This window comes from Rhincodon typus, chromosome 9 (assembly GCF_021869965.1).
Source record: "Rhincodon typus isolate 14 chromosome 9, sRhiTyp1.1, whole genome shotgun sequence".
NCBI lineage: Eukaryota > Metazoa > Chordata > Chondrichthyes > Orectolobiformes > Rhincodontidae > Rhincodon > Rhincodon typus.
Window position 1 is genome coordinate 42,428,516 of NC_063340.1, and position 24,006 is coordinate 42,452,521.

At 37.1% G+C, this 24,006-nt stretch overlaps 1 protein-coding gene across 1 annotated transcript in view; it reads left to right on the top strand.

Moving 5' to 3' along the window:
• The window catches only part of LOC109929137 (serine/threonine-protein phosphatase 4 regulatory subunit 3B), a 54,755-nt gene that overhangs the window by 25,063 nt on the left and 5,686 nt on the right, over positions 1–24,006 (top strand). Inside the window, exons 7-14 of the mRNA XM_020528936.2 lie at positions 3,227–3,343; positions 6,092–6,223; positions 8,853–8,958; positions 12,187–12,231; positions 14,092–14,250; positions 19,073–19,242; positions 19,381–19,523; positions 21,738–21,925. Coding sequence (XP_020384525.2) covers positions 3,227–3,343; positions 6,092–6,223; positions 8,853–8,958; positions 12,187–12,231; positions 14,092–14,250; positions 19,073–19,242; positions 19,381–19,523; positions 21,738–21,925 — 1,060 coding nt within the window. The remainder of the gene's footprint in view (positions 1–3,226; positions 3,344–6,091; positions 6,224–8,852; positions 8,959–12,186; positions 12,232–14,091; positions 14,251–19,072; positions 19,243–19,380; positions 19,524–21,737; positions 21,926–24,006) is intronic.

Consider the following 24,006-nt stretch of genomic DNA (forward strand, 5'->3'; position numbering starts at 1 on the left):
ATTCATATTTCCGTTGTACTTTTAATTCTTTAGGCCAGCAATTTACCTGATTCCACAATTATTTTTAAATGAGGAGCTGCAGCCCTCAAGTATTGCAGTTTTGGATTAACCACAAAGAGCAAAGAATAGATCACAACCGCCTTGATCTTCTAGCAGTTTGTATGTGGGCCACCTAAGCCATTTCAGCATTCCTATGTTGTATCTTTTTGTCGTTCTGCCAGAAACAATTAGTTTGATATCAATTAATTATTTATCTTCAGGTTTTTTTTGCATTGTGTTCACCTTGGAGTTTTGAAATTTCTCAATAACTGATGGTGATTTTTTTGACGTAGTGCTTTGATCTGTACATACATTTGGGCTGCAAATTATGCATATAGTTGGGCTTTGTCAGTAAGTTGCATCAAATGTTTTCAAAGTTAAGAGATTAGCAAGACCTATTAAAAGACTAAGTTGCTAGAAAATACTCAAAGGAAAAGGTAATTAAGCTTTCTGCACATTTTCAATGCAGAGAAGCAAACTTAGACATGTAGTCTGCACAAACGTTTTTAAAAAAATATTGAAAGCAGTTATCCACCTAAGGTAGATTAGCTTTAGCAATGGTCTAGGAGGCAATGTTAATTAAAATGAAATGAAGTAGAGCGAGAAGAAATGGTCAGGTGTGGAAACAGAAATTGCTGGAGAAACTCCACAGGTCTGGTAGCATCGCTGGACTCAAAATGTTAACTCTGCTTTCTTCCCACTGATGCTGCTGTACCTGGTGAGTTTCAGTAGCAGTTCATTTTTGTTTCAGATCTCCAGCATCCTAAGTTCCTTGTTTTATTATAGAAATGGTTAGGTGATGGCTTCAAATGTTTGTTTATTTTGAGGGGAAGGCAATTCAATTTTGTTTTAAATAAGCGCTTTTCAGGATGGAGCTGGCTGTGTTATTGAGATGGAAGTAGTTTGGGAAATTAAATACAATGAGGTTTGGTGAGATCAGCAGGTGCAGCAGAGGACAAATTAGTTTATGCGTTGCATATCTTTTTACATTTAGCATAGATCTCTGTTCTTAGAGCCTTCTACTAATTGCGTGTGAACTATCCAACTGCTATACATCTAGCTGCTATAACGCTGTTCTTACAGCTGTATCACACTAATACTGATCAGATCATTTTTTTTGCCTCATGCTAACAATGTGCTTAAGCAAGAAATGCCATTTTGCACCTTTTGTATTATTTGTTTCCATTCCAGTCATTGTTGGGGCCTTTGAGTAGGATCACCACTTTGCTAAATTATGAGCACTTTTGTGTAAGAAGATTGCACAATAACTTTGTCACCCATTTCACTTAACAGTTTTTTTATTCATTCATGGGATGAGGGCGTTGCTGGTTAGGCAGCATTTATTGCCCAGAGGGAGGTTAAGAGTCAACCACATTACTGTGGCTCTGGAGTCAAATGTATGCCAGACCAGGTAAGGATGGTAGTTCGTTCCCTAAAGGACACTATTGAACCAGATGGGTTTTTCTGACAATCGACAATGGATTCACGGTCATCACTAGATTCCAGATATTTATTGAATTCAAATTCCACCATCTGCCATTGCGGGATTCGAACCCAGGTCTCCAGAACATTATCTGGGTCTGTGGAATAACAGTCCAGCAATGGTACCACTAGGCCATCGCCTCCCTTAGAATGTTGTTTTGAAGCACTAAATGTTCGTGTTGTTACTGAGCCAACTTTATTTTTCAAGTATACTTTCGACATTAACATTTCAAAAATAAAGAAATGTACATATTTGACATGATTTGTCTTCAGATTTTTGAACATTTGGACGTGTGCTATTGCAGACTACTTTTGTTATGTCAAAACATGTTAGCATCTCTTCAAAAATAATCAATTATTGTACTCAGTAATGGTTCCATGCTTTGTGGTACAGATTTGTTCAATATTTATAAATTTTTGGCAGAAGTAATGGATGGCCTAGTTCTGGATTATTTTGTGTGAAATTGCTTAACATTTTAGCAGAAGTAATGGCAAGCATGGATGTGCAGTGGCTGTCCTGGATCATATAGCCAATGAGCTCTGGGGCAGTATGTTCAAGAATGCTGATCACACTGAAAATTATGTTTCTTTCTGCATATTTCTTCATTGTTTTATGCTGTTTTAATTTTGAGAGTTCAGAAGTTTAAAAATCATTCGTACTGGTGTTAGCTCATTAATAGATCACTGTTCAATAGCTCGCAAGAACTGAAGCAAATTTTGACAAATTTTTTAAAAATGGAATATTGATTCAATTTTTGTATCACTTGTTCTTTAATGTGTGTCTGTTAAATCCAGAATAGCTCAATGCTTAAAGATTGAACATTTTTTTGCTTAAAGCTGGATAGGACATTTGTTAAAACTGTGGATTAAAGTTAAAATGACAAATTAGGCTAGTCTAACATTGATGTTGTACTGCTTGATTTATGTCAATGAGGTGGTGTATATTGCTGGAAGATACAATAAGTTTTCCACAGTAAAACTCAGAAGAAAAAATGATGTAAATGGAAATGCTGCTCGTCTGTTCTAGGAGACCAGATCATTAAGAAGTCCTGAAAAGCCTTTTGGCAAATGAACAGAATTAAATAACTGTTAACTTCTTTCAATATGGAATTGAAAATCTACCTTTTCTTTTAAAATTGTTCATAAGCAGCTAAAAATATTTTTTTACTTCAGGATCATTAGGTTATGCAGGTCCTTTGAGTTATATATTCTCTTCTGTCACCTCAACTAGGGTTTAGAACCATTAGAGAATCTATATCTGGAGTTCTATCTATTCTCTTCTATACTGGTAGCTAGAGGATGTTTCACCTGATGCTGTGGTTGGATTGTTCATTTTTATTTGTTGTATATCTTTTCATTTCTAAGAGTAGAAAAATGTGACCTTCCACTGTTATCATGGGGGTGGAAATAATAAGTTAATTTGTGGCAAATGTTAGAGCAGCTGTATCTTAGTTCTTGAATCGTGTGCAGAAATGTATGATGATTCACTATTGGGGGTGGGTGTGTTACTAACTTCGAAATTCCTCGTTGGTATATTCTAACCCTTGTTACTACCATAAGAATAGTAATTTGTGTTCACTAGTTCACTGAACATTTTGGTTTTTGCGATTGGTTTTCTTTGTGGTAGAAATGCCGTGTTTTTTAACCGCTTGATGCATAATTTTAATTTTCAATTAAATAGTACATTTATCTTGCTTCTTTACAGGGCATGGATGACGCACAGGTGCGAACTGCCGCTACAGACATATTCTCCTATCTAGTAGAATATAGTCCATCAATGGTACGTGAGTTTGTAATGCAGGAAGCTCAGCAGAGTGATGATGTAAGTATTTGTCCTTTTGGGAATAACCTAATTCTGTTTCATTGAAGAGCTGGATATGCACTACAACTGTTGACTTTTCTTTAGGGTGTTTAAATGATTTATCAGATTTGTGTAACTGTTACCTTCACTGCACTTTCTACGTAAATTAGCTGAAAAGTCACCCACTGTATTTTCTGGGGTTATGAATATCTGGTCAGAAAATACTTGTAAACATTTCGTTGTCCTTGTGAAAAGTATCTAATCTTAGATTATATTACCAGGTGCAAGGGCTTCTGTTAACAAACAAATTGTAATATTTGGCCCTGGTTACACTTCAGTTCACGATTTTGCCATCCATTTCGTTGTGCATTCATGCCTTAATGTTTATCGTATATCAAATACTGGGCAGAAAATGATTTTGGAAAGTTTCTAGCTTTTGACAATTTCCCAAGAAATTAAACTATTTGTGTGGAAAGTTGGTCTGAGACTTGAATATCAATTGCAAAAATTTGAAGATAGCTCAGGTTTTTGTTTTTATAAAATGAGGCTGAATAGTTTCATACAATTGAACAAAGGTAGTTTACTTTGAGATGATTGTGTCTGATTTCTTCAGCCTTGTGCTGCATTTCGTTTAAAGAAAGGTAAAGTCGTCATAGCTCTATGAACCACTGGACAGCATTCTCTTAGAGAGAGAGCTGGTGGTTTAACCTGAAGATCATTACACCTTGGGCAAGGGGAGGAGGTTGAGAAGGAGAGTCCTTCATGGTAACCTCTGCCAGCGCAGGAATCAAATCCATGCTGTTGGTGCTATTTTGTGCTGCAAACCAGCTGTCCAGCCAGCTGAGCCAACTACATCACCTATGACAAGTGATTCTTGGATTTTCGTGCTTCTGTGTTGATTTGACAGTAACTTCAAATCACAAAACATCTCAGCACTAAATGTTTGTTGATATTTATGTTCTTGTACAGTTATGAGGATATTTTGGTACATGCAGAAGTAACCAACATATCTGTTGATACCAGATTCTGTTAAATTAAGTCATTGACCAAAGATTGACGTGTTACTTTTTAAATGTACCGTAACCATGATTCAGAAGTATTTCAGATATAGTTTGATCACATTAAGACCTGTCTCAAAAATGATACATTTTATAAAGTGCACTTCATGACTACTGGACTTCTCAAAGCATTTTATGATCCATTAGATACCTTTGAAGCATAGTCACTATCGTAAAGCAACTTGAACCAAGCGGACTTTCAAGCAGTAATGTAATAATTATCAGATAGCTGTTTTGTGTTGTTGATTTAAGGGATATTACAACGCCATAAAATATTCATTGCAATACTGTCATAGGATCTTGTAGTTACTTGAGAGGGCATTTTCAGACCTCTGTTTAACTTCTCATTGAAAAGACGTCATGTCCTACAGTGTATTACTCCTTCAGTAATGTATTACAGTCATAGAATCAAAGAATCCTACAGTGCTGCAAGAGGCCATTCAGCCCATCAAGGCACCGACTCTTTGAAGAGTACCTCCCAACCTAATATCCCCATAACCCCACATTTACCATGGATAATCCACACAACTCTGGTCACTGCAAGGCAGTTTAGCATGGCCAGTCCACCTGGATTGTCAGCCTTGATTTGCATGTTCTGTCAGCGTGCTACCAATTGAGCTATAGCTGACATGCCTGAAATTGGGTTCCACTTCCTTGTCAAAGCTAGTTGAAATTTTATCTTGATTAGAAAATCAGTTCCTATTCCAATCCCTAAAATTCCATGAATTAGGAGCAGGAGCAACTAACAGAATAGACATCATGTTTTACTCTAGAATACTGTTTATTCAAATGAATGTGTATCACTTGCAATGGAATTTATGTTTGAACTTAGATTCAATAGAAGAGCAACATTTCATTTAACTTTCAGCAAGCTCATTTGCCAAAACATTTCCATGCCACTGTGAAAGCTAACCAGAGTAATTTACATTTTCATAAAATACTGTCTTCAATCTGGCAAAGTGAGGTTATGCACATAATGCAGAAGCTGCCTGTCAGCCAGATAGGTGCTGGTACTTAAGCCTCAAATATCATAATCACTTCATCTAACCCTGTCAGCTCTTTCCTCCTTGTGTACTTACCTAGTGACCCTTTAAATGTGTCGAAGATTTGATTATCAAATCCTAAATATTTGAGAATAATAAAGGAAATAGGATGCTGGATTATTTTGTCAAATCATTTTGATTTAAATGCCCAGAAAGCTTGGTTAAATGCAGCGCTGTAATGAAATCATACCTGAATTCGTGTATACATGTTCACAATCACCATAATTAAGCTCTAAGGAGACTGTTTTTGACAGAAGAATTATCTGAGGGATCTCTCATTTGGACCATCTTGAGATTAAGCAGTGAACCCTAAGCGCATTTGATTTGTGATGGAATAGAAAGGGTAAGCTCTCGAAAAATACTTTTCTATGTTTAGGGAGCATTTCAAAAGAGCACTGATTAAAAATTGTGAAAGCGAAGCTTAGGATAAACAGTAATAGATAAGACATTGTCAACTAGCAGTATTGGCTGACAGGAATGTCAGTGGGCCAAGATCTTTCAAGAATCAGATGAATATTAATAAAAAATGGTTGGTATTTTGGAAGGATGGGATCAAATGAGGAATGTTTACCATGTGATTTCAGTTAGGGGTTTATTTTGAAACTAGCTATCACTTTATGGCTGCTATTGAATTTAATGCTGACCATTTTTCATTTGTTTCTGTACAGGATATTCTCCTAATTAATGTGATCATTGAACAGATGATCTGTGATGCTGATCCTGAGCTTGGTGGAGCAGTTCAGCTAATGGGGCTACTGAGAACTTTAATTGACCCTGAGAATATGTTAGCTACAGCAAATGTAAGACATTTAAAATATTTTAACAATCTTGGGTAATAGAATGGTAAATATGAACTATATACACTTATTGGGATAATTTGATTTGCAGTTAATGATCTTGTACCTCCAATTGTTTTATAAAAGTAAAGTTCAAATACACTTAGTACGTTGATTTTGATTATAATAGTTCTCCATATTAAGAACTGCACTTCTATGATATGTTGTTATATATTTCTATTTTAGAAAGTCTCAATTATTTTAAAAACTTTTGAGGTTAGTGTTTGAAGGAGTCTGTCTTAAACTCTTGATTACTCATTTACCTCTTAGCCCATGCTTGTTGGCATTATTGATGTACTCCCTTTTGCCCAAGCCTGATTCTCCAGTTTCATCTCTCTCCACAAAATACCACCCCTTCCAACAACCAGCTGCTGTTCCACTTAGTTCCTTGAACTTGTCTCCAGTTCTTTCCAATGCACACTTTAGTTTAAATTCCTTTTTGTCTGTGTGCCTCATCAAGACTGTTGTAGACCAAGCTAGACCATGAATAATATATTATTCCCTCTTTGTTCATTGGAACACAGGAGCAGGAGTGGGGCATTCTGTCTGATTGAGCCAGCTGTGCAATTCAGTATTTTCTTTTTGTTAGACTGATATCACCACTCATTCATCAAAACTCTAGAGAATCTAAGCCCAGTTTCCTAAACTTTCTCTGTTGGACTGCCCTGCCACTCTGGGAACAGATATTGCAAACTTTCTTGCACTCCCTCCATGGATATAATATTCTCCCTTAGGTATAGGAACCAAAACTGCGCACACTGCTCCAGGTATAGTCTAACCAGGGTTCTCTACAATTGAATTAAGATGTCACTACTCCTGTCCTCTCTTCCACTTGTGATAAAGGCTAACATATCATTAGACTTCCTAATTGCTTGCTTGCTGCATCTCCATGTTAGCCTTCAATTACTTATCAATACAGACTGCTAGATCCCTTTGTGCACTGACACTTTCTAATCTCTTACTATTAAAGAATTACTTTGCACTTCTATTACTTCTGCCAAAATGGACAGCTTCACATTTTTCTACATTATATTCCATTGGTCATGTTCTTGCTCACTCGTGAACTCTGTCCAAATACCATTGAAACCGCCTTTCTGCATCCTTAACAGCGCGCATTTCAACCTGTTCACGAATTTGGAAATATTACATTTTAATTCCCACATCTAAATCATTGATATATACCATAACCAACTGGGGCCTTGAGTACTGATCCTTATGATACACCACTGGTCCCAGCCTGCCAATGCGAGACCAACCTATTTATTCCTATTTTCCATTTTCTGCCTGTGGCCAATCCTGAATTCATGCCAGTACATTATCTCCTATTTCATTTGTTTTAATTTTGCTAACCAATTTCGTTTGGGGGACTTCATCAAATGTCTTCTGAAAATCCAAGTAAACAAATGCACCGACTTCTCTATCAACACTGTAACATCCTCAATAAACGCCAACAGGTTTGTCAAAAACTATTTCCTATTGACAAATCCACATTTACTATTGTCCAAGTGTCATTTATCATATCATTATTATAGATTCTAGCCTTTCCCTTACTCTTGAGAGATTCCCTTACTATTTGCCTTACAAAGCAGCTTCGTAATTTTCTTATTTCTCTGTCCCTTCCTGCTTAAATAGTGGGGTGACATTTGCTACCTTCCAATCTCCAAGAACTATTTCAGAATCTGGTAGTCACCCTCAGAAAAAATTCTACAATGTATCCGCTATCGCCATGTGACCGCTTCCAATATTCTAGCATGTAGTGTATCAGGTCCTGGGGACTTGGTCTTTTGTTGTTTGTTTTCTGTAAAAGAACCTTCTTAGTAATACAAATTTTCTTCAAACTGTTTTCATTCTAGACCCTAGACTTGTGCACTGTTGTTCTTCTGGTTTTTCGTTTTGTTGTCTCTAAATTTTGTGGTCCAATATTCAGCTTCTCTTATCCCATCCCCTCCCTCCCCTCCCTCCTCTCCCTCTCTCAGTCCTGTTTTACTTGTTCTTAATTCAAAACAGTTTATATCTTTATCACCTACAAGTTCTTTTTCATCACCTTATTCTACCCAGTGTATTCCATTGTTTAAACATTCCATTTGTCCTGAGTCGCGCATCTCCTGCTGTCCATGCCTTTCCAATTTTGCAAATTATCTGTTATCTCCACCCTACTCCAGGATTTCTCAAAACCCTTGCAATTAGTACCTTTAACATAACAGCATGTTCAAGTCCAACACTGGGTGTTTATTACTGGAGAAGGCATAGAAAAGATTAACTTATTACATGATGTGATTCATGTTTATTTGTTGAGCCCTAGTTTTTACAGATTGCTGATATTTTATCACTATTATTCTTGGGTGTTTATATTACTGCTTTTGATTTTTGAATGTTTTAAATCCATTTTTCAAGTGTTTTCCATTTTTCGGATTTGAAGTATTTACAACGGTTTATCTTATTTGTGTGCTGAACCTTGATTTGAATTCAAAAGTTGCATTCTGCAATTGCATAATATTAAAGTATCAATATTCAATTAAAAAAATTTAAAACTTCAATTATCTAATAGTTAAACTGTCTAATTACCAGCATGTAATCTTGTCATCTTTCTTAGAAAACTGAGAAGACAGAGTTCCTTAGCTTTTTTTACAAGCATTGCATGCATGTTCTCAGTGCTCCTTTGCTGGCTAATACCACAGATGAAAAACACAGTGGTAAAGGTGAGTTTCAAACTCATTCAATTAAAGTCCATTTGCCTTTCCTTATGTAAATACTTACGAACTTCGGAATGTTGATTGTACCTATACTTCATGACATTTGTTATTTCCTGTGTGATTTGTAGGTGGTGCACTAGTTTTTCCATTTGGAGCACTTGAACCTTTAGACACATTTTCCAGCCCAGTAATTCTGCCATATCCCTACTTAAAAACTGGAGTGTTGATTGACACCACTGTCAGCCAATGAATTGGAGGCAAGGTGGGACATATGGCTACCGCATACATTACATGAATAGCAAAACAATCCAAATTGCACTGAGCTAATGAAGCTGTTTGATTAAAGGGACTCCACAGACTGCAGCCAACAGAATTCATAACTTACTCTCAATAAAAACATGGCAATTTCTCCAGCCAATTGTGGTATCTGGAGAATAGTTGCATGAGAATTGTCTGTCCTAGTCACAGGACATTGCAGCCTCCAGATGTGTTGGAGGAAATAATTCAGTCTTCTGTATGCTGTCTGGGAATAGTGGTGCTTAGGTATGCAGTCATTTAAAACGGGGGGTAGATTTTCAACTTGGAGTGCAATTACTGATCAAGAGGTCAAATATGCCTGTTTTCAGAAGTGTGCCCTCCACCAAAATTCTGCTCAAACTCATTTGCATACTGCTCGATGCAAACTTTGCTGTAAATCGGTGGAAACAGGCAATACTTTCAAACTGAATTGGTAATCTGAAATCACCTGGGCATTACTCTGAGTTTAGATATCTGAGAAATTCACCATTTTCGTTAGAAAAATAGATTCTTGATTTGTTTGAGTGGTAACTTCGATTAATGGAGTTGAAAATTGGTTTATCTGTTACAACAAGCATTCTTAATCCATGTCAATCCACCACCTGCAAAATTTTAAATTACTGAATGATTTGCTAATTGTATTGGTGAAATTTAGATGGGTTACATTAATTTGTTTTCAGGCTTTTAAAACTTGTTTAATTATGTCCATTAGTGGCCAAAGGGCCAGTTTAATTTATACACCATCTTCAAAGTCCTGCAAGCAAGCTGTTAACAGAAATTCCAAACAATAATTATTTATTCCTGAGGGTGTGGTTAGTTTTTAGGTGGGCCCAGCTACAGATTAAGGTGATTTGCTTAATTCTCTGAATCTTTTTGATGCCTCTGCTAAATTCAAATGAATAAATCTGTGCAACCGACCAGAAATTCGGCCCCTCGGTTTCAGTTTGCATACAATTGCACAAGATTGTGAGAGTTAGAATCTCCTTGGAGACTGATGACCACTTCTTTAAAAAAATGGGACCCCAACATTACCAACTGAAGTTAACTTATGAAGAAGATTTCACCATCCAGGACTGGTACTGTGACGAGCTAATCGGTGTAGATCAAACATTGATAAACAAGTTACCAGTGCCTCAGCCTAAAGGAGTTACGATTTTGCATTAATGAACTGACAAAGTACAACCTACAAAAAGCTTTTATTCTATGTAACGCTTCTGAAAAATATGTAACGTCAGATGGATGGTCCCAGTGTCACTCCTAGCTTCTTTTGCAAGGATTCACCTCTCGTCACCTATGCTAGCTTGAAACCTCCAAGTGTCTTTCAGCAGCATTTCTATATCACCAGGGAGGCACACCTTAATGATTCTCAGTTCCCAAAATTTTCAAGAACCCCACTGGGTTTTTCCCCCTTTCTTTAGACATAATCTGAGCCCTAAAAGCTTGGCAACACAAACCGTTTTCCCTGCTGCTCCATTGTGCAACTTTTGCGCTCTCTGCTGCCTGCGTTTCTTCTCTCTGAGCCCTGGGAAAGATGCTTAAAACTGCCACTTAATACCTCGATGGATTTCTATTTGTGTTTTTCTCCTATGGTAATTGGGGATCACATGGGTGTTAATCTGAATGCAGGTGTTTGAAGAATTCACCTTTTCTGTTTATAAAAACTCCCACTTTCCTATAAGTTCAAGGGACATTCTTAATGTATTTTTTAAGAGATCAGCATTTGTTACATTTGAGAGCAGATTTAGTGTCCCTTCATTTGAACATATAACTAAACATTTCAATGCAATATCAATTTTTTAGACTGGAATATGGTTCTAAGCAAATTAAATTTAGAAAAAAAAGTATTTTGCAATGATATTAAATTTATCCATTCATTATCTTATTATAGTACCTTAATTAACAATTTGCTTCAGTCTCCCAAGCCTGGAATTGGCAGTTACTTTTCTTGAACTTGATACCTAACAATATCCTTCCAGGGTACATTTTGCCACTCTTGGAGCCTGGAGCTGTTTTATCTACCTGCCAAATCCCCTAAAAATATGGCTACCATACAAATTGTTGTGTATAGAACATAGTTTGAGGCTTTTCTTCTGTATTTCTGCCTGCCCTTGAGAACTGCCGAGCTCTTTAAACTGATTGGTCTGACTTGGTCAAAGGTTCTCCCTAGACCAATGCCTGTAGGGAAAATGCCCTAAGACTAGGCCGAGGAGCCCATTCCAAAAGTACTATTTGAGAAGTTTTCACTCTTAATCACTTTGCAATGAGAATTGTATCTAGATTAGAGCTCGATCTTTAGTAATGGATTCATAAATTGCATGCCCTTGTAGAACTTTAGGGTGGGTCAAGTATCTTGAATTTATTGCTGTCTTTTCCAAGTTATCTAGGTTGATACACTGTATGCCACTCTGTTAGGGAGCGACAAAAATCCAAAGGCAAGTTGAATTGGTATCTGAGCCTTGTTGGCAACTATTAACAAAGTTGGCATAACCAGCACTTGCACATGCTAGTGTTAATGTAGGGATGGAACTATTTATCTGCATAGCTAGGAGTCTGTTGCAGTCTTAGCCTCAAATGGAGCACCAGGAACTGAAATGACCTAAATGATGGTAGCTCATTTTAAATTAAGTAGTCAGTGATGCTTTACTACTGCTGAAAGTTCTTAACTTGTTTTTTAGGAAATATGTTACTTCCTCAAGATGAGATTTAAAATTAACAATAAATTTAGAACAGTATTAAATCTACAGTAATATGGCCTTTTCATCACAAGGATTAGAGATAGAGTTATGAAAGTGAAAAATTGAAATAATTTAAACTATACATACTACAGTGTGGGGACCTCGAGTTTTCTAAATGAATATACTAGGATTAATTTAGTCTTGAGAACTGCATTAACAATTAATGTTTTTAACATAATCCTGTACTTGATTTATTTATTAGATACAGGAATAGATGAATCCAACAGGAATACTGCTTTTTGTTCTGGTAAGTTTCATGTTTATTTATTGAACTGGTGGATTTTGTGTGAATGGAATGTGTCTCATTTGGATTTTAAACGCTAAATAGCAGCAAAGCACTTGCTTAGTTTCTGAAGAAAAAAGTGTTATGTACCTGAATGACTATTGACAAGCTGCTTGAAAGTAGCTGTTAAACAGTTATGATTAGCGATTGCCGGCATAAAACATTTGTAACCTGCAAGATAATTTTCTATGGGTGTTTAGTTTTGCAGAAAGTTGTTTTCAACTATTATGCCATCTAGCTCGTGTTGGCACATCCATTTAAAACAGCAAGAAATATAGTTTTGATGTTAAAGCAATGTTGTAAGTGCATGCTGTGCTTGAGTGGCATGGATTGTCTGTAATTAAATAACTACGTTTTGATGCTAAACAGTTTAGACCAGAAGGTACTAGGCCTCATGAGCTTTGTTGAGCTACTGATAGCAACTAACGTGCCTTTTGGAGTCCTAATATTTAGCTTCAGTGACTTTGAACTATGTTGGCAAAGAATTAGATCATTGTTGTTGCTCTTGATTGCTGTCTTTCACCTGCTAGAAGATGTGTGCGCGCACACATTTGTGTGGTGCTGGGCAGATCATAGAATGATACATCATAGGAAGAGGCACTGCATGCCTATGTAAATAGTTTGGTGGGCTGTCATTTAATCCTGATTCTTTGTTCTTGTATGTTGTTTTAAATTGAGTATTTCCAAGTGTTACTATTGAATCTATTTCAGACAGTGCATTTCAGATCACAGCATGCTGTTTCTTTTAAGTAACTTTATTGTTCCTCTGGTTCTTTTGCCAATAAGCTTACACTTATGTTCTCTGGTCACCAACTTTTCTACCACCAGCAATAGTCTCCTTTACTCTATCAAATTTCCCCTTCACATATTGCACTCCACAGGGTACAGTCATAGCTGCTGCAACCTCTTCATAAGACTCAGGTCTGCCATTCCTGGCTTTATCGTAGTAAATCTTCTCTGTACCCTTTCTGTGACCTTGAATATTTTTTCTAAGTATGGTGCCCAGAATTGAATGCTGCTTTTCAGCTGAGGCCTCGCCAGTTTATGAAGGTTTTGTGTAGCCTTTATACTCACCTCAACTAATGAAGCCATGTCTTGTATGCTTAAACTTCCATTTCAATATGTCCTGGCGTCATCAAAGATTGTTATATACATTCTTGAGACTCTCTACCTGCACTTCCTTCAAAATTATACCATGATCCACTCCCATTAGATGATACATGCAAAATATATATTGCTAATCAGACTTTATTTGAGAAGAATGAAGATACTGACAAGCAGCCAGGACTTTTGAAATTGCAGTACATAAATATCCTGCGGGGTGGTGGAGGGGGGGAGGGGGAAGGAAAGTTATGGTGGTATCTTTAGTGGGAACATTGCACTTCATGCAGTAGTAAAGATGAAAGCTATCTTAAGCAGCTTAAGTAAGAGTAAAACTTAATTTGCACTTGCGCAACATGTTATTAAGTCAAACAAACTTTATCTCTTATTGTATCTGCAAAATATTTATTTGCAAGATATGTCTTTTCAACTGTTTGAGACTGCCAAAATCCAAATATGTTCTGACCTTAGCTTTAAGGTTTTGTGATTGCCCCAATTTCCCACTGATATTGAACACCGGCAAATGATTTATTTTGGGACCCTATCTTCTTTGAAAGAAGAAAGACTTGCATTCCATCGGTCTGGCTTGGTTTTGAACCTAAGTGCCAGAGGTTAAATGCAGCTTTGTATTATGCATTACTCCTTTCACCCTATTTCTGACTTTTTAAAATGATTCCAAAGATGTTACTTTCAAATGTATGACAAAATTTTATTTTTTTTTAGATAACTTCCAGACAGCACAGCTGTTGGCCTTGATTCTAGAGCTACTCACTTTTTGTGTAGAGCATCACACATATCACATCAAGAACTACATCATGAACAAAGATTTACTTCGAAGAGTTTTGGTGCTGATGAATTCAAAACATACTTTCCTTGCCTTATGTAAGTGAACACTTATAAAAGTAAAACTAATGACAGTCTTGGTATTTATCTGTCTTTTATAGAGACATACAGTGTAGAAACAGGCCCTTTGGCCCACCATGTCTATGCCAACCATCTAGGTCAGATGTTAACCAGTGTTTGCCACCTATTTTGACATGTTCTTTAATAATTTATCAGATTTTCATCACATCTATTAATTTGAATAGTAAATATATGTCTGTCCAAGAAACCTGAGTAACTCGGTCAAATTATGATTGGAAGTCCCCCTTCTAATGTTCTTTTGCTGTGATATGGCAGTTTTCATGATTCACTTTAATGTAAGTGGCTCCTATCGTCCACCAGAAGATGGTATTCTCTGTGCACCTAATAAGGCTAGACCAGAATACTTCTGAAATAGTGCAAATTTAGAACAGTAAAAGCTCAAAAATAATTGGTGATCTTGATACAGAGAACATTCTAATCACTCAATTCCTACAGAATATTATGAAAAATATTAAGAATGGAATGTTCGTCCTCTCTATTGAGAACACTAGAATATAAAGCATGGCAAGCCATATTTCCAACTAAACAGAGCACAGGTTAGACAGCACCTGAATTGAGCTGTTGTGGCACCAAAGCTTAGGATGTATTGGCCTTTGGATTGATAAATGGAAAAGATAATTTACATGTAGGATGAAACAAGTGGTCATGGCATGTATCTCTTTCCACAAAGTGGAAAACAACATGGATATTGTAGCTGAGTATAAAATGTTGGATGAAATAAATGTAAGATTTCTAACAGAGACCTATGTGGCACACTAGTCAAAATAATAAGAGCAATTTTTTTGATGAGGTGATCATATGTGTAGGTGAGAGTAGTGCAGTTGATGTAGTTTGTGGGTTTTAGCAAAACCCTTGACAGGGTCCCACATGGCAGACAAACACTGAAAGCAATAAATGCACATGGGATCCAGGGTAACTTAACAAGATGGATCAAAAATTGCTTTCATGGTAGAAGGCTGTTTTTGTGACTGAAGGACTGTATTCGGTGGTCAGTGAATCAGTGTTCATAGGTGGTTTTCATATTGTTTGTGATAATAAACGATATAGATGAGAATTTAGGGGGCATGGTAAATAAGATAACACAAAGATTGGTCAAGTGGTTAATATTGTGGAAGAAGGTCTTAAGTTACAGGAGGATGTAGACAGGTTGGTCAGATTGGCAGATAAGTGGCGGATGGAATTTAACCCTGAGAAGTGTTTGGTGATGCTGTTTGGAAGAAATAAGGAGACAATTGAGTAGTGAACGGCAAGACATTAAGAAGCTCAGAGGTACGGAGATCTCACAGTGCTAGTCCAGAGATCACTGAATTTGGCAGAACAGGTGAATAGGGTAGTTAAAGACACACATACGAGATGCTTGCCTTTATCTTCAAAACTGGTTAGGCCGCAGCTGGACTACTGTGTGTAGTTCTGGTCACTGCACTGTAGTCAGGAAATGATTGCATTGGAGGGAATGCAGAAGAGATTCACCAGGATGTTGCCTATGTCGCAGCATTTTAACTATGAAGAAAGGCTGCATAAGTTCACAGAGATAGTAGGAACTTCCGATGGTTCATTTTCTGAAGAAGGGTCTTGACCCAAAACGTCAGCTTTCCTGCTCCTCTGCTGCTTGGCCTGCTGTGTTCATCCAGCTCTACACCTTGTTATCTCTGCATAAGTTGACGTTTTCTTTTGAGCACAGAAGGCTAAAGGAGGAACCTGACTGAGGTGTATAACATGGAGGAGCATGGACAGAATGTATATGAATAAGAGTCTATTAAGGGAGGCATAATTTTAAGGTGATGGACAGGAGGTTTAGAGGGGATGTGTGAAATATTTTCATTGACTGTTAGGAATCTGGAGTGCACTGACTGGGAAAGTAATATCTCATCATCATTTAAAAAGGACAGGGATGGGTGCTTAAAATGTCATCTATTCAGGTTTACGAGCCTAATGCTGGAAAGTGGGATTTGTGTAGGTAGGTTGGTGCAGACTTGATTGCTGAGAGGGTCTTCTGTTGTGTTTGCCTGAGAACAAGAATAATAGTTGGCAAATATTTTGTGACTAAAAGGCTGTTTGTATTTTTTTTGTTACATGTCAATGATCTAGAATTAAATATATAGCAAGCTTGAGACTTTTGCAGATGGCAAATAAAATCCTCATGAAGAGCACTGCAAACTGGTCATGTGGGCAGAAAGTGACAAATGAAATTCAATTCAGAGGATTGAGGTAGTACATCTGGAGTTGATGAACAATACATAATTATATGCCATAACTGTTCAGGGAAGAGTAACGATAAATAAGGTGTATGTCCAAACATTCATGAAGATAGCCGAACAAGTAGATAATGTGGTTAAGAAATTAGAATGGGAGACCATGCAGAGACCCAGGTAATGTTTTGGGGACCTAGGTTTGAATGGTGGAATTTGAATTTATTAAAAATAAAGTCTGGAATTAAGAATCTAATGATGACTGTAAATGTTTATTTGATTTGTAATTAAAAACCCATCTGGTTCACTGTACTTCAGGAAAGGAAACTTCTGTCCTTGCCTGGCCTACATGTGACTCCAGACTCTCAGCAATGTGATTGCCAAGACAGTAGTTAAAAGTCAATTAGGGATGGAAAATAAATGCTGGCCTATTCTTTGAATTTTTAAAAAAAGATGCCGTTTTAGCTGAGGCAGTATAGGAAGGAAGTTATGCTTAAAAAGTATATCAGATAGGTTGCAGTTAAAGTTACCGTTCATCACAAATGATATATTGCACTGAAGAGGTTACAGAGGCCATTTCTCTGTACTCGGGAATGGAGAATTTTAGTTTTGTTTGGACGGGTTAGGTCTGTTTTCTTTGAAACCAACGAAGCTATAAAGCAAATGGTCCGAGACAGAGTGGACAGGTTTACTTTTTTCCGCTTGGAATACTGATCAGTCCCCATGGAGTACGGAGTTTAAGTAATTAGATTGATTAGAGGAGATTGAAAATTTTTCTTTCCTCCAAATGTTGGAACTCACTGCCTGAAAAGGTGGTTATGGCCGAAGCCCTCACCACTTTTTAAACAGCACCTGGATGCACTTCAAGTGTTGCACCCCACAGGGCCACACAGACTTAAGGGCTGGAATGTGGGATTAGGCTGCAGGGCTCATTTTTGGCTGGTGCAGACAAAATGGGCTGATTGTGTCCTGTGTTGTGAATTTTGAGTCTTATTGTAGTGGGGTGCATCAGAATTATACCTGGACTCCAAGGGTTAATATAAGATCGGGACTTGAGCACGAAAGTCAAGGATCACTTACCTGGTATCCAAGATGCCATCTTTCAAATGAGACATTAAATTATGATCCTATAGAATTATTTGGATGAAAGTAGGGTAGTTACTACTGTATTCTGATCACCATTTGTGGTTTGTGTTGGAAGGTGCTGTTGGCTGGGTAATCTTTACAGAATCCAAACTAAGATTGTGTCAACAGCCACACAATTCTGACAGCCATTGCTAGCAATTCCAGAGTTCATAAGTAACGAACTCTGCTTAACATCAAGCCCCAAATCAAAACTGAGTTTGTGGGCAATTTATTACTTACTGACTGCCTCTAGGTAGCACTGTTAATCGCTGAGCATCATTTTGCTGCTGATAGTGTAAATTGGAGCACTAATTGGCCAGATTGGATTCGTTCTGCCTTTTGTGGATGTTATTGGACGTGAAACATTTATAAAGTAATAGCATGTAAACAAAATTTGAGTTTTTTAAAAAATGTGCTATTAATGGAAAAGGATGAAAGAGATGTGGTCAGATGTTAAGCAGGGCGTTAAAATTCTTTGCTACTGAAGTTGTCCTAACTGGACAGTCAGCGATATTGGCATTACTGAAGCCACTTGCATGCTACATGGAGTTGAGAGTGGTCTCCAGTTTTAGTGGTATAGAGCTTAAAGTAATCCTGAGTTATCTGAGACTTGATGTTAAACAGTCACCGTATTTAAAAGCTTTGGAGTTGTTGATTAAAGGAGTCCAGGCTTTGTATTATCAGTATGTATGTGGAAGCTGATCCTGTTTAAGATAATGTTGCTAAAGAGTCTTGTTTAAGCGATTAATAACAGGAATCAAGAATGGAGCTTTGAGCTCAGTGGAAAAACATGTGACTCAGGATGAGAAATTTGAGTTATGCATCAGTATAATTGACTCTAACCACAAGGAAGAGGTGCACGAAAGATGCTGAGGAGAGAATGCTGGAAAACAGAAAATAAAAGCACACGGGTGAAGAGGAACCATAACCTAGCAGCCTCAAGAATTCCATAATTTTAGGCTGAATGATATGCAAGCTGAATCAAAGAATCACATGCTGACGATGTAATTGAATTGCAATGCTTTTAAGACCTTGGAGAGTAAAGGCAGTCTGAGAGAAATAGGGAATGAACCCAGGACTGATGATTTTGGAGAAAGTAAAGGTGGGGAAGGTGCTGTAGGAAAGAGATTATGTTGGTAATCAAGAGGCCAGGCAGAAACCATGTTCAAGAGCAGATTACAGAAGTAGGTGTTGGATCTTAGAGATGCAGGTGAAAAGGGAGAGTGTATGCAAAGGTGTATAGTATAGTGCAATGAAGCCTAAATCTTGAAGGGTTGCTGAGGGAAGTTGAGGTGATCCCCAAATTGGATGCTGTTCATGAATTGGTCTTGTGCCAATACGTTTGAGGTGAGTTTTGGAGTAATGAAAGGATTTGACCACACAGCAAAATGAGCAATGTTGGAGGAAGTAGTCCAAACTAGTGAGAAGTACTGAGACCTAAGTAAACATTTTTTTTCTGAAAACAGGTGCACTGCGTTTCATGAGGAGGATAATTGGACTAAAGGATGAATTTTATAATCGTTACATCACAAAAGGAAATCTCTTTGAACCAGTTATAAATGCCTTTTTGGATAATGGAACCAGATATAATCTACTTAATTCAGCAATAATTGAACTTTTTGAATTTATCAGAGTGGTAAGTTTCTATTTTTGTAATAGTTTGTGAAAAAACCTATTTTTATAGATTTCCTTAGACTAACTTCTGTAAATTAAGATTTTGTACCATTCTGAAGTATCTCGTCAGTGCTTTTTGTTGTCATGTTTGATACCACAGGAAGATATCAAGTCACTTACAACACATATAGTTGACAACTTCTACAAATCACTGGAACACATAGAATATGTGCAAACGTTTAAAGGACTCAAGCTGAGATATGAGCAGGAAAGGGATAGACTTCAAAATCAGAAACTGAACAGGTAGGAGAATTAATTGAATCCTTAATGTATGTTCAACTCTGATAATTGTGTTTCACATCATTGCTTAAAACTGTTGAATCTAAAAAAATCAGTTCAAGTTCAGTATATGTGTATACTCTAGATTGTGGCTTGTATGATGATAAACAGTATATGTTATAAATTATTAGACTTATTATCATCAGACATGTAATGAAATCTTAGTTTTAAGATTCTCAGACTGTGATCTGATTTGAAGAATAGAACAAAGTTTACATTTGGAATGGAGAGGAGCTGAAGGTAGGAACAAGAACATGAGCAAAGATTCATTCAGGCATTTTAAGTCAGACCAATTGCAGGTGCCATATAGAGAAGAGTGGTATGGTACTACCACTTCCAAATTTGATTACTGCATTCCATAGCAAATATTATTTGACAGCTCGCAACTCGCAATATGTTATTCCCAACCAGTGATCTTGCTGGCTGCATGGCAAGCATTTTGTTTTGCCAAATTGCCGATTAAATCTATATAAATCTGGTGCTTGATAGGTAAGTGGCTACTAACCAGTGACTAAAAGCATTATAGCATAACACTATGCACAAATGGAATACTTCATAATTTCAATTTGCTCATTTCAATCAAAACACAGTTCCTGTTGATCTAGTAGGTCCTTAATCTGACAGCAGATGGAATGATTAAATGGCAAGGCTAATAATGTTTGTGCTTTGAAAACTATATAGCCCAATTAGAGGTGGGAGGAGATCAAATGTTAAAACTAATTGACAAAATATTGAGCATGCATAGCTGTTGCATATTTTTTGGATTTCATGTGTTGTACTTAAATATCACAGATTGAATATTTTAATTTGGTACCAAAGGGGAGAAATTTTAATGTCACATACTGATTATCCAGGCTTGCAATGAAAACTTATGATTTACAACTTTGAACTATTTAAATTATTAATTGATTTCACTGGTGATTGCTAACTTTTTGGGTTGGTATTCCACAATTTTGGATTGGTGTTGGAGTTGTTACCTCGTTCTTGTCAAGTGACTGTGTTTTAAAAAAAATTAAGCACCCTGAGCTACCCGCAACTTTGTTCTGTAAGTGAGCAATATGTGCTACAGTGACTTTAGTTTTTTTTTTAATCATACCAATATAGGGGAATTGATAATACTAATATTGGTGAAGAATCTTCTCTCTAGCTGAAAATGAGGGCAAGTATTTTCATCAGGCTTGAATGCAGATCTCTGCTGAGATTTAACTTTTTTATATTTTTTTCACATTTACATTTCTTTAGTTTGCTAGTGTTTACTGTTCTGCTTTGGGGAGCTTGTTTTTGGGTGTAAATGCCAGGTGCTGGTCCACAGACCGTGCCTTACTGAAATTTGAACCAAAGTATTGACTGTGTAGGGAGCCTTTATAATAAAAGTCTTCACAATGCACTTAAATATGTTTGTGGAGTTTTCAAAAGAAAATGATAAATGTTGTTTTGCATTCATTTAGATAATGCTGTACTTATATATATATAATATTTAAGAAAACAACTTGTTTTTGAACAGGTGTTATAATTGACAGCAAAATTGTACAAAATATATCAACAAACTTGACAGTGTTGGTGTTTTCTTTGTTGGATGGAATTGCAGTATTATATAGTACTTCATGCAAGCTAGGAATTATGCTATAGGTTTCCAGTTCCATTTATCAATTAATTTCAGCAGAATCAACTTTGAAATGTTTCAGTTGGCTTACAGGCCATGCCAGCAAGTGTTTCTGTTTCTCAATCTACATATGAATTTAAGCTGCAAAGTGCTTGTTTGTCAACATCAGGTGAGCCAAGGATCAGACTTGGCTCTGATGCCTTCTGTAATAGAATGTTTGCCAATGCACACTGTTTTGGTTCATGCACGAAGTATGACGACTTGGGCAATGTGTCAGAGGGCTGCAGCCATCCACAAAGCCAAGCCACCAATAAGGATCAGCACCTTCTGGTGAAAAGGGAACAAGGAGGGAAGAAGAGGAGGAGAAAATGATGAAGGGGTTGTGTGAGGAATAAAATTGGGGCTTGACAGCTTGCATAACTCAGGTTAGCTGATGTGATTGTAAATATGTCTGTCTGTATGCAATATATAACTACCACAGTTTGGAAGTCAAAAAACAATTCAGCATTCTAGATAATATTTTGTGTTTTCTGTAGAACTTGGTGATTAATTGTTTATTATGTTTTTCAATTCAGCGTACCATCCATATTACGTAATAATCGGTACCGGAGAGATGCACGTGCATTGGAGGAAGATGAAGAGATGTGGTTTAATGAGGATGAGGAGGAGGAAGAAGGAGAGGCTCTAGTACCACATGTAGAGAAGTCCAAATCAGAGGATGATTATCCAGACAGTTATGGAAAATTTCTGGAAACTAAAAAGGGTACTGTAATTTTCAGCACTTTTGTAATACATTGTTGATGTACTGTACTTGATCTTAAAAATCTGAATGCTAAGTACCAAAAGGAAAGGTTGCTGCACATGCTGCTTCCATGTGCATTTAATTGTCTTGCAGTTTCCAGATGGTTGGCCTTTGACCCTCCATGTTGTTAGTGAGCGGTATATAGCTAATGTGCTGGTGTTTGAAGGTCCCCGTTTTGCTGTGAATATCTGTCAGCCTGTCACTGTCCATATATACTTAGAAGTCTGAAAACAACATGGAGAATTTTTGTCCATGTAGATACTAAATGGCTGGAATAAAATAAAATAAAATAAAATAATATATTTTAAATTTTGAAGTAAAAACCTGTCATCCTAACCATTTGATAGAAATGCATTTCTATCGTATTTTTGTTTGCAAGATGTTAGAGCATATCTTTAGTATTTCCTTCCTTAAAAACTTTAATCTGAATAAGTATTAATTCATTATTTTGATATAGTTGAAGTTATTGAAACGTTGCCTGTAGACTGTTTTAAATGTGAAAAATCCATGGAAATTAATTGCTCAAGCAGATTAAAAGTAGAATCTCTTGGGTTATTGATTGTGTGACTCATTAAGTTACTGCTGTTTTTGTAACTGACAGGATTTACCTACAATTATCTACAATTAGTTACAGCACAGAATGCTGGGAAGCTACGGTTTTGCTTTCACTACTCCTGTTTCTGGAGGAGTTTGAAATTTAAAACTTCCAGGCTTTCAGTCTATCTAATTCGAGAAAGTTTTTTTTATTTTGCAAAATTTGGAAATTTAAAATTGAGATTTCACTTATTTCTGTTTCTTATAACTGGTGTAGCAAATGTGGATGTTTGCAATATACTGATACAATATAAATAGTTGATAGTTAATCAATTAATAGTTAGTTAATCCTGTCATGTTGACTCTCACTTAATTTAAGGGAGCTTCCTAATTCTCCCATAGGATGCTATTTGGCCCATGGTGCCTCATCCATTTCTTTCAGCTACTGAATCCACTTACTCCACCCTTTATCAGGCAATGGATGCCAGATCAAAACTTGTAATGCTTCTTTTCTCCTCTCCTACCTTAAATGTGTATTACCTGGCTACTGATACAACGGCAAGTGTAAGTCATTTCTCTATGCTTTATAAAAACCCCTCATCTTGAATGCCTGATCTTCCTCTCTTTTTGGAAAATATATAGCAGAAGCTGGGCCAAACAATACCAAATTATGTTTTTGGAGAAACCCAGTCAGGCCGCATCTGCGGAGAGAAAAGAATTAACGTTTGAAACCCATGACCCATCTTCAGAATTGATTGTTGCCAGAGCTGCTGAGTTTCTCCAGCAATTCTGTTTTTGTCTGTTTCACATCTCTAGCATCTGCGATTCTTCATTACAGTGACTGGGATTGTCCATGTAACTGAAGGCTTTCAGCACCTATATTGCCTTTCCTGCATACTTTCACTTCACATCATTTGTGAACAGCATTTTATCTTCAATATATTTGCCCAATTCTACGTTCTGTGCCCCCACTAAAATAATGGGTTAGTGAGGGAAGTTTTCATAGACCATAGAATCCCTACAGTGTGGAAACAGGCCCTTCGGCCCAACAAGTCCACACCAACCCTCAGAGCATCCCACCCAGATCCATCCCCATATAACTCACGTCCCTGTACACTATGGGCAATTTAGCATGGCCAATCCACCTAGCCTGCACAACTTTGGACTGTGGGAGGAAACCAGAGCACCCGGATGAAACCCACTCAAACTCCACACAGACGGTCGCCCGAGGGTGGAATCGAAGCCAGGTCCCTGGCGCTGTGAGGCAGCAATGCTAACCACTGAGCCACCGTGCCAAAGTTTTGAAAAATAGGCAAAGCATTGTGTAGCTAGAGGTCTAAATAATAACCAGAGAATGATGGACCATACAACACGAGTGCAACAGCAAATAAGGCTACTTAGTGACCCAGAGAAAAATTGTAAAAAAAGTTTTTGTGTGAATACAAACAGCATGTGTAACAAGAGACAACAAGGTGCAGGGCTGGATGAACACAGCAGGCCAAGCAGCA